This window comes from Capsicum annuum, chromosome 10 (assembly GCF_002878395.1).
Source record: "Capsicum annuum cultivar UCD-10X-F1 chromosome 10, UCD10Xv1.1, whole genome shotgun sequence".
In the NCBI taxonomy this organism is placed as follows: Eukaryota; Viridiplantae; Streptophyta; class Magnoliopsida; order Solanales; family Solanaceae; genus Capsicum; species Capsicum annuum.
Window position 1 is genome coordinate 205,322,847 of NC_061120.1, and position 15,119 is coordinate 205,337,965.

The 15,119-nt window shown below is 34.2% G+C and overlaps 3 protein-coding genes and 1 pseudogene across 9 annotated transcripts; 2 read left to right on the forward strand and 2 right to left on the reverse strand.

The window, feature by feature from the left end:
• Nucleotides 1–1,871: 1,871 nt before the first annotated feature.
• LOC107844577 lies at nucleotides 1,872–4,565 on the reverse strand (annotated as a pseudogene).
• A 317-nt stretch (nucleotides 4,566–4,882) lies between these two features.
• Nucleotides 4,883–6,266, reverse strand: LOC124887878. The gene is made up of 4 exons (XM_047397798.1): nucleotides 6,183–6,266; nucleotides 5,782–5,901; nucleotides 5,458–5,530; nucleotides 4,883–5,313 (listed from the first exon to the last, which is right to left on the reverse strand). The coding sequence occupies exons 1-4, from the start codon at nucleotides 6,264–6,266 to the stop codon at nucleotides 4,883–4,885; spliced, it is 708 nt and encodes a 235-aa protein (XP_047253754.1).
• A 1,331-nt stretch (nucleotides 6,267–7,597) lies between these two features.
• LOC107843588 lies at nucleotides 7,598–11,564 on the forward strand. 2 transcript variants are annotated; one of them, XM_016687911.2, is made up of 4 exons: nucleotides 7,598–7,998; nucleotides 8,852–8,962; nucleotides 9,960–10,028; nucleotides 11,263–11,564. In XM_016687911.2, exons 1-4 carry the CDS (start codon nucleotides 7,852–7,854, stop codon nucleotides 11,311–11,313), a joined length of 378 nt encoding a protein of 125 aa, XP_016543397.1. In that variant the 5' UTR covers nucleotides 7,598–7,851; the 3' UTR covers nucleotides 11,314–11,564. The 2 variants fall into 2 exon arrangements, with proteins under 2 accessions (XP_016543397.1, XP_016543399.1); XM_016687913.2 differs by lacking the exon at nucleotides 9,960–10,028 and having other exon boundaries at nucleotides 7,622–7,998.
• A 130-nt stretch (nucleotides 11,565–11,694) lies between these two features.
• Nucleotides 11,695–13,756, forward strand: LOC107843587 (transcription factor MYB27-like). Of its 6 annotated transcripts, XM_047397238.1 has the most exons (6): nucleotides 11,856–12,173; nucleotides 12,249–12,362; nucleotides 12,570–12,690; nucleotides 12,804–12,933; nucleotides 13,169–13,269; nucleotides 13,357–13,756. In XM_047397238.1, exons 2-6 carry the CDS (start codon nucleotides 12,360–12,362, stop codon nucleotides 13,620–13,622), a joined length of 621 nt encoding a protein of 206 aa, XP_047253194.1. In that variant the 5' UTR covers nucleotides 11,856–12,173; nucleotides 12,249–12,359; the 3' UTR covers nucleotides 13,623–13,756. The 6 variants fall into 6 exon arrangements, with proteins under 6 accessions (XP_047253192.1, XP_047253191.1, XP_047253194.1 ...); XM_047397236.1 differs by adding an exon at nucleotides 11,695–11,829 and having other exon boundaries at nucleotides 12,014–12,690; XM_047397235.1 differs by having other exon boundaries at nucleotides 11,775–11,909; nucleotides 12,014–12,690.
• The last annotated feature ends 1,363 nt before the right edge of the window (nucleotides 13,757–15,119 follow it).

Below are 15,119 nucleotides of genomic sequence, written 5' to 3' on the forward strand. Positions count from 1 at the left end.
CAGTAATGGTCTTGCTATCAACTGCAAACGTTGAATTAATGACTCAGCAAGGCCATTTTGAGTGTGAACATGGGGTACAAGATGTTCCACTCTTATCCCAATCGATAAACAATAGTCATTAAATGCTTGGGATGAAAATTTTGCAGCATTATCAAGGCGAATAGACTTCATTTAATTATCAAAAAATTGTGCCCGTAATCGTATTATTTGTGCCAATAATTTTGTAAATGCCAAGTTACGAGATGACAAAAGGCACACATGAGACCATCTAGAAGAAGTATCTATTAGGAACATGAAGTATAAACGACTCACTTAGTGGGTGAATTGGTCTACAAATGTCCCTGTGTATGTGTTCCAAGAACACGGGGAACTCAATTCCAACTTTTGTTGGCGATGATATCACAATCAGCTTTCCTTGATAACAAGCATTACATGAAAAAATTCACCATTCGAAAGTGCCTTCAAGTTCTTTAATGGATGCCTACTTGAATTTTCTATGATTCGTCTTATCATTATTAATCCTGGATGTCCCAGACGATCACGCCAAAGTACGAAAGTATTGGAATCAATAAACTTCCGATTTACTATAGAATATGCCTCAATTGCACAAATCTTTGTCCAATACAGGCAAGAGGATAAAGCAGGAAAATTTTCAATAACACATATCTGCCAGAGATATTCAGAGTGATACCAAGATATTCAATATTCATCTTATCAATTGTCTTGATATGATAACCATTTTCACGGATATCTTTAAAACTCATCAAGTTTCTCCGAGACTTAGGAGAAAACATGACATTGTTTGTGATGAGTTTAGTTTCCTTGGAAAAGATTATAATGGCTTTTCCGAAGCCTTCAATCAAATTAGCAATACCAGAAATTGTAGTAAGATTAATCTTGTCCATGTTTAGATGAGAGAAATATTTCTTGTCTTTGAATATCGTATGTGTAGTGCCAGAATCAATAAAATAAATATCTTCTTGAAAATTATCCATATCTTAGCCTTAGCCTTCAAATTTGAGACGGTAGAGTCTCATGTCTTCTTGAAAATTATCCATATCTTAGCCTTAACCTTCAAATTTGAGACGGTAGAGTCTCGTGCTGATAACGTGTTATAAAACAAGAAAGAATAAATAAGAAGAATAGAGAGAATAGAGAGAGTGATTCTTATTTCTTCTCTTGAGGATGATTTACAATGAAGGAAGCCCTTCTATTTATAGGAGGAATTTGCCCCTAGTTTCACATTAAAAGAGAAATAAATCAAATCCTGATAGACATCACTATAATTGATATATATCATAACAGAGATGATTAATTTTGTAAACTACTTGGGTGTGTTTGGTAAGATGAAAAATGTTTTCCATGGAAAATGTTTTCATGGAAAATAAGTTGATTTTCTACTTATTTTCTCATGTTTGGTTGGTTGGTGGAAAATATTTTTCAAAAAATATTTTATGGTGTTTGGTTGGTGAATGAAAAATATTTTTTTTAAAATTATTTTAAGTTATTTGATTGGTGAGAGGGAAAAATATTTTTTGAAAAATACCGTCAAACAATTAACTAACATATCAAGCAACTCAACATTCTGTCGGAACTAATTTAAGCATAGCAAATAATATCAATATCGAGTATGAAAATATTACAAGACACTAAAATTTAAGCAACTATTACTTATATAATTCAAGCTTCCTAATCAATTCCCACAAATGCACAAAAGAGAGAAGTTTGGAAGCAAATACATGATATATTATCAAAAATAAATGAAAAAAGAGAAGTTTGGAAGCAAATACATGATACATTATCAAAAACAAAAGCATGCGAATAATAATTGCTTCCAAATCCTATGAAACTAAACCAACCAATAGGTGTCACTATTGTTGTTGCTTGAATCGTTCCAACCATACCTTACAAAGACTTTGATTTTTGACCATGAATGCCTTAGCTAAAGTGTCGCTTTGCACCAAATAATCAAAAGCATCACCGAGGAGCTCTTCATTATAACCTTCCATTGCCATAACTTCTTCATACAACTTTGTCACATCTAGACGACTATCAACCATTCTACCGATTGTCGTTGCCACTTCTTCAAACTTTATTGATATATCACCTACGACATCTTTCACCTCAAAAGAACTTTTTCTTTTGTGACTTGCTCTGATTTGAGAAGCTTCGGTTACTTGCACATCCTTTTCGATGGATGGTCCTTCAAGGTCATTATCTTTTTCAGAAAAACTATCCAAATCGATATCTTTAAATGATTTAGCACAATCTCCCCTAACCCGATCATTTCCACACACAAGAGACATTTCATCAAACATTTTAATTTTTTTTGTTCATGGACTTGTCATGATTGGGATGTGCCTACAATACAAAGATTATATCAATCAATTAGTTAAACAAAGTAATATGCCGACATATTCCTTATCAGATAATGCCCAATACTAATTATCTATGTTTATTTGTTTCTTTACTAAGGAATAGAATACTACAGGCCCTTATCTGCGACCAATAAAAGGCATTAAAGATTAAATAGCAGGACCACTGAAGCAACATGATTTTGGGGTAAACAATCCACATAGTGAAAAGATCTTCCTGAGAGTTTATTCTACAAAAGAGGAATGATGGCAGGACTGGATAACAAACCTTCACATGAGCTTCGGGGAGGATAAGATGTACGTAGTCCATACCACTACCTCCGGAGAAGTAGCAAGGCTGTTTTCGATAGACCCCCGGCTCAAGATTAACGAGCTAAATAAATTATCATATTTAGTTTAGAATCCTTCTAATTGAGCTAAATAAATAGATCTTACATTTGATTTTCTTGCTCATATGATTCGTGGCTATAGAAGTGTTGTACTACATCTTTATGACAGAAATTATTGAAGTATTCAAGCACAAATGGTAAGCCAACAATCTCTTAGGAACATTATCCAATGTATATATAGATGACTTTTGTCACTGCTATCAGAAACTATTCACAATATAAATTGGTATTACTCAAAAAGTAACTCCTGAATATATAAAATAAACATAAATTAACCAGACAAAAATACTTTAGGGTTTATTTCATAAAACATAAGTTTGTTGACTTGGTGCAATATTTGTTTGGTAGTTCTAACTTTAATATTGACACCATTAGTTCCGAAAAGAAAAATATCAAACATTTTTCAGTTCGTATACTTTGCTCGTCCCCCAAATGTGAAACAAAGAAAGTAGAGAGTATCTGCAAGATACCTACCAACATAACTTCTTTTACTTTCTTTCAATTTTGTACTCTACCAAATCCATAGTTTTTTTCTACTACTATAGATTCCATAGTTGAATTTTCTCCAAAACAGACTATTTTTTTTCAGATTCATTCTGGTATAAAGACATTGGTGAGAGATAAAAGAAATTTCTGAGAGGGCAGAAGGTTTTTGTTTATGATTTTTCTTATTTGAGGAGTTCTAAAATACCTAAATGATTTGAACTTTGAGGGAACCGAAACAATCCTCCAGCATATAGCATTTGGTAAATGGGTTTTATTCTCATGGTGAGAACAATACTAAGAAATCGTTCCTACACGACATACTCCGACAAGAATCAGGAACGTGGATCTAAAGCAATGAGGACCCACAACAAGTGAAATTATGCTGCTTGGCTGCCTCGTTATCATAGAGAAACCCGACAAGGAGACCGAAGAAGAGATAAGCACCTAATGGGTTCCCTAGCGACATAAAATTGAAAATTATACCAAATGCTTGAGACCAAACAGCTCAGATGCTGTTGGGACCATTGTTGTAAAATGTAAATTGAACACCATAGCAAATTCCTAGTAATGTTGTTGTTGTATATAAGGTACCATTAAGTGCAGAAACAAACAGAAGGTAGGTGTTAATGCACTTAAGTTTTACAATTTGCAGGTAGGAATTTAGCAATGTTTCACAGAATACTTTAATATGTCTATTGTATATCTATTTACATACAAAGCAGAACGTGTCGTACAAACTTGACCAGCCAAAGAGGGGAGAGTAGGAGTTGTTAATGATCCACTCACTATTACTTATTCCTTATCAGATAATGCCCAATACAACAAATCAAAAGTTGTATTTCCACCATACCACAACAACAGATTTTTTTTATCTAAAATATAACCAATCAGACTCTTCAAAAAAGGTACCACAAGAAAATAATTGCTACCTCGCCACGTGGAAATTTACACACAATTTCATTCAACAAAATAAAGTAATAGAACTACTAATCATCACAAAAGAAATCAATACCAGGTAAAGCAAATAAGCATATTTTACTTGAATATGGACCGCATAGACTTCGGGACTGGCCGTAATCATCTTCAAGTTGTCATCCTATCCAAGACCACTTTTGTTTAGTAGAGTTTGGATTGTAGTCAAAGTGTTTCTTATTGTTTTAAGATGATTCTCCACATGCTTAGATGAACAGTCCGTTCCTAGTTGTTCGTTGATGGCATTTGAAACACAATTAAATGAGCTGGCCTTAAACTGATTAGTCGATTTATTCCCTTGCTTTACTTCATCAGCTAGAATCTAAAACATCAAATATTTCATTGGTTTTGACCACCTAAAATATTTCTCTCCTTTTTCCCCCATGATTTACTGTTACAAGTCAAGAAACTGTAAGTGAACAATTCATACTCAACAGAACACAAATACAAATTAGCAAAAACGTGTGAACTCTACATATACCAAAGAAAAAGAGCAGTAAATAGAACACTCAAAGCTAGTTTACAAATAATAATGAGCCATAGAAGTATTTCTTTCATACAAGATCTACCCAATTACTACAACAAGATGAAGAAATAAAAAAATATCAGAAGTAAAAACAAGCAGCATTATCTATTTAGCTATAAAAGTTTCTTAATACACTAAAGACCCTCATTCCTCCATCTATCATAATTTATAAACATGGCATGAGCAATTGCATCTCTTTTTGATGATAATTGTCTAACTTCTTCACGCCTTTCTCTTTGTGTTTGATAGCTTTGAATTCCCTGAGAATTTTGAGAAATTTGAACATTTTGAGGTTGAATTACTGCTTCAATATCTACTTCTTGTATTATCATGTCATTTGGATCCAAATCAACTATGTGATTATGTAAAATGTACGACGCTAATACCACATTCACTTGTGTCTTAAAGTCCCAAAAAGCTTTATTATCAATCACACGAAATCGTCTCTTTAGAATAGCAAAGACACGTTCAACCGAGGATCTCAATGATGCATGACAAAGATTGAATAGATCTTTTTTATTTTGGGGGAGGACAATCACTTTACTCTTGTAAGTGATAGCGTATTCTATGATAAGGAGGAATAAACCCTTTACGAAGTCCATATCCTACATCTACAAGATAGTATTTATCTACAGAGTCAAACTAAAGTTAATTAATATATATTGTTCACCTACGTTTCATATAAACTAGTTTATATTGAATAAGATACCTTGTGGGATTTGGAGACCATGTGGTCTCTCCAACGCGTCATTTAATATGCGAGAATCATGTGCAGATCCTTCCTAACCAGCAAGCACATACGTGAACTTTAAATTAAAGTTAATGGCGGCTAATACATTTTGTGTTGTTGTGCCTTTTCGACCACAAAATCTATTTTGTTGTTTAATACGGATAGATGCGAGCACATGTGTTCCATCTATTGCTCCTACACAATCCTATACACAACTTAAGTTAATAATATGTAGTATTTTTAACAAAATGTCTTAAAATATAAAATTTTAGTATGTCACTTACGGTAAACCAGGGATAATACCGATGGTTGTTCATTATCTCCGATTGGACGGTTCCATCCGGTGATTTTATAAGGATTGGATAGAGCTTCAAAACTGCTTGAAGCACAGTGTGGAAGCATCGATGAATAGACTCGATTGACCTATAAAAGTGTGATCCAATCTTTATAAATCGTTCATTAAAACCAACAATCTCTAAAAATATCAGCACTTGTTCTTGAACAAACATATTTTTGGTTGAACACAAGAAACTATTCCTTCTAAGAGCATTGCATAGTTCATAAAATGCATGGTTACTCATTCTTATCTGACCTACACAGTGAACATCACTTCCATTCAAAATACTATTCATGTAAAATTCTCTTTCTTGATCTTTATTAACATATGGTTCTCTGGGAATGCTACTTTAATGTTCGTAGGCAACAATTATTGCAAATCCGGTAGCTAAAGCAGATGTAACTGCAACTCCAATTATTGCATCATCTTCATCTTGGTTAGTCGAACTCATCTGTTGTAGTGACCAATGTTATTTTTTACATTTCGTTTACTATATACAACAACAATAACATGCACAGTATATTCACACCAAGTGGGGTATGAGGAGGGTAAGTGTACGCAGTCCATACTACTACGTCAAATGTGAAATAGAGAGGTTGTTTCCGATAGACCACCGGCTCAACTCCAATTAAGCACTTAGATCTTCGAACAAGCAAAAAAATTTCTTTTTTTCCCAAAGAAAAAAAAGTTGCAGAAAAAAGATCATACTGTTGTGAGTTGTAACTATCTTGTTCCAATTACAAAGTTACTGAGTACCAACTGTTGATCTGATAGAGTTAGAGTTAATTCAAAGTTCCATAAAAGTCGAGAGTTGTCTCCTTTTTTTCTATTTTTCTCATACTTTTTAACTAAACTACAACCCAAATACCACCAAAACCCACTATGCCACAATTACGTTATGCATCTTTTTCTACTAGTACTATTTGGTTTAATAATAATAAAAATAAGAAAATTTATTCAACATGATAGAAAAATTATGTAAGAAATGAAAAAGGTAAGTTAATTTTTCTCCCAAGAAACTCTAACCCACCAAATCCAATAACATATAGATTTTTGTTTGTACTATTTTACATAATATGGAAGAAAAATTGAAGCTTTTTTGCCCAATAGTCGAAGTTGGGATAAAACATAAAGATGAAACCAACTCCTCCTTCTTGTGATAGAAATCAGCTCCTAATAGAAACCAGCTCCTCCTTCTTGTGTAGTGGAATTATGTTCAATTTTTACTTGTAAATATAATGGTAGTATTAATATAGCAACTCAAGCCTTATCAAGAAATAAACCCAAACAAACAAAATTGAACTCAAATTAGAAATTCAAATTTCAATTTTTGAATAAAATTGGCCCCAAATTAGAAACCCAAACAAGTAAAAAAGAAAGAATTGAAGAAATTTTTTTACCAAGCATCATAATAGAAATTAGTTATGAACATACCTTTGAAATTCTTGCAATGGGGAGAAGAGAGAATGAAAGGGGAGAAAGTCCTAAATTTGGAAACAACGATAATTTGTGCTTGTGTGTCGATTTTGTTGAAGGTGAAGAAGAGAAGTGTATAGCGTATAAGTTCTTTGTCTGGAAAATGACTTTCCTTGACTTATTAGGGAAGTCATTTTCCCTCAAAATAAGGAAAACAAGTGGCTTTGAAAAATATTTTTTAAATACCTTTTTACAACCAAATAAAAGAAAATGGGAAAATATTTTTTATAAAACATTTTCGATCACACCAAACACACCCGTAGAGTGCTTTTTTTTTTTAAATTGTAATATAACGTTGTAATAAAAGATTTTCACTTTTATTATATATGAGAAATTATATAAAAAAAAAATCTTTGTGTGATAAAAAGAGATAGCGTCCGTCTACTGAAAACACAGAAATAAAAGGGATAGGGATATCCAGTGAGTGCCACTTATTGTAGTTAACGTTTTCTAGTTTTCAGCTTCTTCTTCTTCATTGTTTTCTTTTTCATTCATCGCTAAAAATTTTCAATTTTGTAATTAGAAAAAAAAAAGGGATCTTTTTTTGCTTAGTAGCGTGAATGGGTGGAGGAGGAGCCGCTGCCTTACAGAAAGATGCACCATGGAGAGCTTCATCTGGTGCAAAACCCATCCCTAAAATTCATTATTCACCTATTCTTCGTATTCCTCAAAATCCCCATTCCGATTACGCTCTTTCCATCATGAAGGTCAGAAAACTTTACTTTTTTCTTGCCGTCTTCTTCTGAGAACATTCGTTTCTGTTTTATTATGCGTACGAAGCTCCATCTGTTCCAAAATACTTGTCACGTTTCACTTACTGAGAGTTAATTTGACTAATTTTAAAAGCTAATTAGCAATTATTCTCTTATAAATATGTTGAAAAATATGAAGCTCATATCGTTTAACGTCTTGGAAAGGTAACTATTACAAGTAAAAAGGAAAAGGAGGGAGTACTGGAGTTCTGGTGAAGATACTAGGCGCCAAAGTTTTCCTCTTTTTGCAGTTGTATCTGATTTTCTTTTGTAAAGTAATTTTATTAATGGGCATAAAGAAAGATGCAGAAATTACAAAAGAGATGTGTTAGCTGTCCGGTACATAGATGCTCAGGGAACTAACAAAATACAAAATTTGTCTGCGGTAGGTATCCAGCTAAACAAGTTAACTAGATATCTAGTCTAGCTTTAAGAGTGGGGTTTGGAGTTACCTGCTACTGTTACTGGTGGGAGGTATCTTGAGGAATTAGTTGAGTTACAAGAAAGCTAGCCCGGAAAATAAAAAGAGTTGGAGTTGGAGTTGAGATTCCATTAAAACATTTGCAATTCCCAACAAAAAAGTTGCAGGTTTCATCAGCCAGATTCGCAATCACGTTTCTTTGATTTTTATATGGCTGTGCATGGTTTGAGTTGCTCGAGTGATATTTTCTTTTTCTTTCTCTTTTCGTTCTGTGTGAGTTTATAGGGGGAGAGGGAGGGTGGTGGTGGTGGTGTGGAAATGGTAAGAGGCTATGGAATTTACTTCGAAAGATGTAATCTTTGTGTTTCTTATCGATGGGAATTGCAGCATCCAGATCCAATTGGAAGCGGATTGGGAACGGAGGCAATTGTAGAAGCAGCAGGCCCTGATTGCATCGTTCCTGGACAGAATCCACCTATCAAGCTTCTTGGGTTTAAGGTGCTTCTATCTGTTTCCAAAATTCGACTTGTTCTTTTTATCTTATCTGTTGTGCGTTTGAGATGACAAATAGTTTTCAAAGACCAGATTTTTCTTACCAGTGGAACCCAAAATGATTTGCTTTTCTACTGTAACTATGACTTCGTTGGAGAATGTAATAGAGTTAACCTGTAAAGATGGTAAATTCTATCTTAGACTTCTGATCAGTCTGATGCTGCACTGATTAGCCTTTTATTGTGAGCATTTATATAGAATTCTAAATTAAGAAACTTAGCATTAGGTTAGATCCTTTGAGAGGACTGCTGATTTTTTAACATAGGCTTGTGGATGTAATCTAGTCGTTGCTAACTTGCTATTGCTTAGCTTGTAGGACAAAGGTAATTAGAGATTGATATGCTCACTGTGAAACATATGAGGGGTCATATTTTCATGTCTAGGTGTTAGAATGAAAAGAAGTAGAAAGAAAAACAAAAAGAATCTACTTTTGCTGGTTATGTTATGTAGTTCATCCAGCAGGTCGTGTTGTCTGTTGTATCCCTTTTTCCATTAGTGCTTCTTATTTTTAGCTTAATGTAGGTTCATCCAAGTGCGAGCATTTCTATGTTGCAGTTGATGGCTGCATCTTTTAAATGATAGAACTACTCTGCAGTGGGGGGTTTAAGTTGGTGATACTGAAATCTTCTTACCATTTAGAAATTCTATCAGTTCCCTTTGTAAGGTATAATAAAGATTTGGTTGATTCTCGACTTGAATCCAAGTACTTTTAGGAAAGGGATTGATAATGTTGCATATCAGTAGATATAAAGAAGGGAATCTGCATGTAAAGAAGGAAATCAGATTCCTTTCCTTTTACATGTTGAGTGGGGAGGGAGCTCAAACGAAAGATACTTAGTGAATTGAGCTAGTGAAAATACTTACGTTTTAGCTTTTCTCTTGGGCCTTTTCATTAAGTCCTAACATTCAGTTTTCACACACGCTACTTTCTATATGCATGTAGGTTTGGCCCATTGAAGTTGACTTGAAATTTATGGAACCTGTTGGGAGAGAACTGAAGTCAGTTGGGAAGGTAAATTTTTACTTTGTCTAGTTTACTGTTCCAATTATCTAAAGAACAAAGGTGTTGAGACAAATCCAGTGACTGGTTTAGATCTTGTGAAAGAAGCTAGTTTCGTTATTTAATTTATTTATTGCCACTAAAACAAGTTGTTCATTCCTTCCACATAACCTTTGCATGAGCAGATTTTCATTAGTTAATTTATTGATGGCCTAAAACAAGTTGCTCATCCCTTACGAAATTTTTGGAATATGGATGTAGCAAATGAGTAGCCCCTAAAAGCTGCAGGAAGTTAGCATGCTTTCCATGGTATATTTGCTCTGTGGATTCAAGACTGGTATAGTTTGAAGAGGGAACACTAATAGAATGGCTCGAAAAGGTGTTGTTTCCCATTTGTAGTGAAGACTGATGGGGATTGGTGCTTATAGACACAATACTGAGATACGTGAGTGCATGCCTATGTACGTTTGGTTTTGTAGTCAAATGAAATTTTCCAATCATTGACCACAAACTTTTGACTTAGAGTGTGACACCTACTTGTCTTTCTTTAATAACTTTTTCTGAAGGATCAACCTTTACAGAAGGTGGTCTAATTTTAAAAATATGTTGATCCCTGTAAAACACCATGAAAACCCATCTTTGCTTACCCAAGTTCTCACTTTTCCACCAACCTCACCACTCTTCGCCATTGTAAATAGAGGGACACTGATCAATTTTAGCAGTAATTGTGTATTTCCATCAGGCGTGATGCTAATGTATTTGTTACCTAACTAATAAAGGAGAAGGTAAAAAGGATGTGTAGAGTTGATTCGAATATGTTAATCACCTCTTACTTCACTACCCAGATGCAGAGGCGGAGCTACGACATTGAGTTTATATGTTCTAGTATCTAGAAAAGAAAGTTACTAGGTTCTTGATAAATTATTCATACATGTTAAGTGGTTTTTTAGCACAAATACAGGATTAGCGCTAAAAGCCTAAAACTACTGTAGGTAGTGTAAATGCATACATAAGAGGCTTTTGCTAATTAACAAATAAGATGCTGCTGTTGTCCCCTTCCTCCAAGGTAGTATAAGTTTCTCAATTAGACATTCAGAAGTACAGTCAAGAATGTGAAAATAGACCTTTTATTCCAAAGATGCACATTTGTAGCTGGATTCGTACATAGAACTGTGGTATGTAAGTAGTCAAGTACAAAGAGTCGCTTTACCTTTTTGACACTTCGCTATTGTTTTTGTGCTTGCAGTTCATGGATTCCGCGGTCGATCTTATGAACAAATCTTTCATTGATCGCTAGTACTTTCGTTGGAGTGGCTGAAGTTCACCAGCTGTATACCAACTACTTTGAGGCTTGTCAAAAACTAATGAAGATTATTATAGAGATCAGCGGTTCAGTTAAATCCTACTACAAATGTTGCTTATTTAAGGAAGTTCCGTTGTATTATCAAACTTGAAATCTATTGTACATTTGACAGCTACATTGAGTTGTGGCTTTTTGAAAAAGTTTAATTACTTCTTAAGTTACATAGCTTGGAAATTTTGTGGCAATTCAATGATCCTATGGTATCTTCTCATTACAAGCTCAACTTTTCATCGTGGACATTGGTAGATGAATCTACAGTACGTTTTTCTTGCTTACAAGGAAAAAGTAAGAAATCTCAATGAAGACCTACATAGAGAAACTTACTTTTGTCATGTATTGACTGTTAAATGAGGATGAGAATAGTGGTAGAGCAAGTGTTATCTTGCCAAATCAATCCTTGTACACTGCTTTGCGTTGTCCTGGTTGGATGTACCTGGTGGAATAGTCGAGGTACGCACTTGCTGATCCTAACACCATGTTGCCACTAAGAAAGAAAAACAAGCAGTTGAAGCAAAGAGTGTTAGTACATGGTAAACAATGTGTTGCCCGATACAATGTACTGGCGAAACTATTAATTAAGGTGATCCAAGCTTTCCATTTTTTTTTTTTTGAAAGCTGGGGGCTGTCTTTACAGGTCTTTCAAAGTGAGCAGTTTATACAGTATAGTGGTAAAATTCAACTTGTCTTGTGTCTCAATTCAATGGAGAAAGCTGTGAAGCACAATAAGATTTTGTTGCCCCCACAAGAGATGCATATATTGGATCAAATCCTCATGCTTATCTTGAGTTTTCTAAGTAAGCACATGCCTTATTAAAGTTCTTATAGTTTATATTATTGTGATGAATGAGACAAAACCTTTATGCCCACAGTGTAGTGTTAAGCAGACAACCTTGGTGTACTGTACCAAAAATGGTGATGTAAAAGGGAGATAGAACTCCACTCTTTATGCACATAAGATTCATAAATCCATTGCTGACCCAATGGTAAGCCTTAAAAAGATGAATTATCTATTATGATGGTGCTGGTATTCCATTATAAACTGATGTTTTCCACCTATTTTGCCAGGTAAGATCTTCTGCTTACTCTTTTTCTCTTTTTATCCTAATACAATTTGCCACCTTGGCTCACCCTATATAAGGTAACTCTCTTATGTTGTGGCAACCATAAATGGTTCACTAATGTCTTCTCAGTTAACCATGCAAGAAGAGGAACTTCGAAGAGGGCAGTGGCTTGAAGAGGAAGATGAGAGACTGGCTATGATTGTAGCCATTTCAGGTGAACGTCGTTGGGATGCATTAGCAAAAGATTCAGGTATGATTAGCATATACACAATGTTAACTTCGTACTGGCACGAGTCAGAGGTGATTTCAGAATCAAGAGTTAGTGGGCGTAGAATAACTCTGTTTAAATATGCTACCATGCAGGGTTGAAGAGGAGCGGGAAAAGCTGCAGATTGCGATGGCTGAACTACCTCCGCCCAAATCTAAAGCACGGTCATATTACTGCAGATGAAGAACGTTTGATAATCCGACTTCAGAAACAGTTTGGAAACAAGTAGGCTTATTTTCTTCTCTATTAGAACCTTTTAAGATGCACAACAACAAAGCTTTTAAGGATATATGAAATTCTGCCTACTTTAATACCACATTGAGTTGTGATCATCTTATCTCAAAGTTTAAGCTGTTAGAGGAGATATACTTTTTATTTATGGAATTTTATCTTCAGCATTTCAAGGCTAAAGATTTTTCCGCGTTGGCTTATTAGTACTAAAGTTTTATCAATGTTATAGGTGGTCAAAGATTGCAAAACAATTGCCTGGAAGAACTGATAATGAAATCAAGAACTACTGGAGAAGTCATTTGAGAAAGAAAGCACCTGTTTATGAACAAGGTCTGCTAAAATACTCTGCTTGTTGATATTGTGTCTGTTCCCCAACTGTGCCCTCTCTCATATATGATTAGTTTTTCCATTTGACAGAATGCTTTGAAGATAATACAAGTAATTCAGAACAAAAGTCATCAATTTCGAACCGCGCTACTGTCCTTAATTCATCCAACAGTGATGACTCTTTTTCTGAAAAAGGTGATTGTTACTCTGCTGATTCTTTGGCAAATGAAGTAACATTATTGGATGGGATTCCAAGTTGGTCATATGAACAAAGCAGAATGGAGCATCATATGTACTTTTGCAGCTCAAACCTATGTTCTTGTTATGCGCCATGGACCTCTGAAGACAATAATTAAATCTGTCCAATTATATTAGTTTTTTTTTTTTTCTGTAGAAATACAAAGAATCTGATGGTATAGACATCTTGAGTTGTCCACTCTTATGAGGGAAAGGAGACAACAAGATGCAGGTTAAATATCCATTTTGGACATATTACTATCTCCTACTTCACCGAGTTTTAAGTTTTATACACTAACGATCAAGTAAAATCAACCATAGGTAACTTTCCAAAACAACAACATACCCAAGTGCAGATGATTTTCCCCAACACACTGGAAACCAACACATTTGTATGTTTATCACCTTAATTTCTTGAATCATTGTGTGTATCCCTGTAAAAACTTAAAAGAACGGGGGAACGACTATCTGTAATAAAATACATGCGAATATGAGTCAAGAGGAATTAATTTGTAAAGAGAGAAGCAAGGATAAGAGTCGTCTCAATTAAATAGATGAAAATTCGCTTTCAAGTGAGATCTTTTATCAAGTCCACACAAGTTTCATGCTCACAAGTCGCAGAAGTTAGACCCAAAAAAATAAAAAAATACATCTCGTTATTTTTTCAATTATTATTATTATTTTAAAATTCACTTGGAAATACAATGGTTTTTTTTTTTGTTGTTAAAACTCACCTCGATCTCATGTCATTTCCAATTCCTAGCGTGAGCATTGATAAAAATCATCAGGAAAGTCAACATCAAGAAAGAAATCTCACCTTTCAAAGCAGATAATGAAATTAGATATTGCAATATAATGAGTCAATAAGGGACAACACAAATATATCTGAGTCAAGGCAAAGGAGCTAGCACTTCTTCTACAATTCAAAGAATTAATATAGCAAAAGGCACATGTTCAAGTTTCCCAAATTCAAAGGTCTCTCAAATTCATCAAAAGACACATGTCAAAAATATATGTTTAAACTTCTCAAATTCATCAAAAGGCACATGTCAAGGTATATGTTCAAGTTTCTTAAAGTCATCAAAAGACACAGGTCATTGTATGTATTCTTGTAAAGACTAAAAGAACTTGTAATAAAATACGGGATAATACGAGCCAAGAGGAACTAATCCGTAAAGAGATAAGCAAGGATAAGAGTCATTCCAATTGAGTAGATGAAAATTCTCTTTCAAGTGAGATGTTTTATCAAGTCCACACAATTTTCATGATCACAAGTCACAAACAAGTTGGACCCAAAAAAATTAAAAAAATGCATCTCGTCTTTTTTTAATTATTATTATTATTTAAAATTCACCTCAATCTCATAAATGTCATTTCCAATTTCTAGCGTGAGCACTGAGGTGTATTATTCCACCAAATTTTGTGTCAGTCAAATACCATTATATAAATTGAGACGAATAATGTAATTATTCACTCATTATATAAATTGAGACGGATAATGTAATTATTCACTCTAAAGTTCGTTGTTTACGTGGAAAGCCTTCAAAAAGGCTCTTGGCCGTCTTTCCCACCAACATTACAAACTATTAAGTATATATTTGATGTCTTTATTCTAT

Excerpts from the sequence above, each read along its gene's own strand:
- LOC124887878 (XM_047397798.1), bottom strand. The coding sequence starts at position 6,266 with ATGAGTTCGACTAACCAAGATGAAGATGATGCAATAATTGGAGTTGCA. Across the intron at positions 5,531-5,781 it reads GAGATAATGAACAACCATCG|GAAGGATCTGCACATGATTC; the intron begins GTATTATCCCTG and ends CTTGCTGGTTAG. Across the intron at positions 5,314-5,457 it reads TGGTCTCCAAATCCCACAAG|AATACGCTATCACTTACAAG; the intron begins GTATCTTATTCA and ends TCCTTATCATAG.
- LOC107843588 (XM_016687911.2), top strand. The coding sequence starts at position 7,852 with ATGGGTGGAGGAGGAGCCGCTGCCTTACAGAAAGATGCACCATGGAGA. Across the intron at positions 7,999-8,851 it reads ACGCTCTTTCCATCATGAAG|CATCCAGATCCAATTGGAAG; the intron begins GTCAGAAAACTT and ends TGGGAATTGCAG. Across the intron at positions 8,963-9,959 it reads TCAAGCTTCTTGGGTTTAAG|GTTTGGCCCATTGAAGTTGA; the intron begins GTGCTTCTATCT and ends ATATGCATGTAG.
- LOC107843587 (XM_047397236.1), top strand. The coding sequence starts at position 12,558 with ATGTCTTCTCAGTTAACCATGCAAGAAGAGGAACTTCGAAGAGGGCAG. Across the intron at positions 12,691-12,803 it reads TGCATTAGCAAAAGATTCAG|GGTTGAAGAGGAGCGGGAAA; the intron begins GTATGATTAGCA and ends GCTACCATGCAG. Across the intron at positions 13,270-13,356 it reads AGCACCTGTTTATGAACAAG|AATGCTTTGAAGATAATACA; the intron begins GTCTGCTAAAAT and ends TCCATTTGACAG.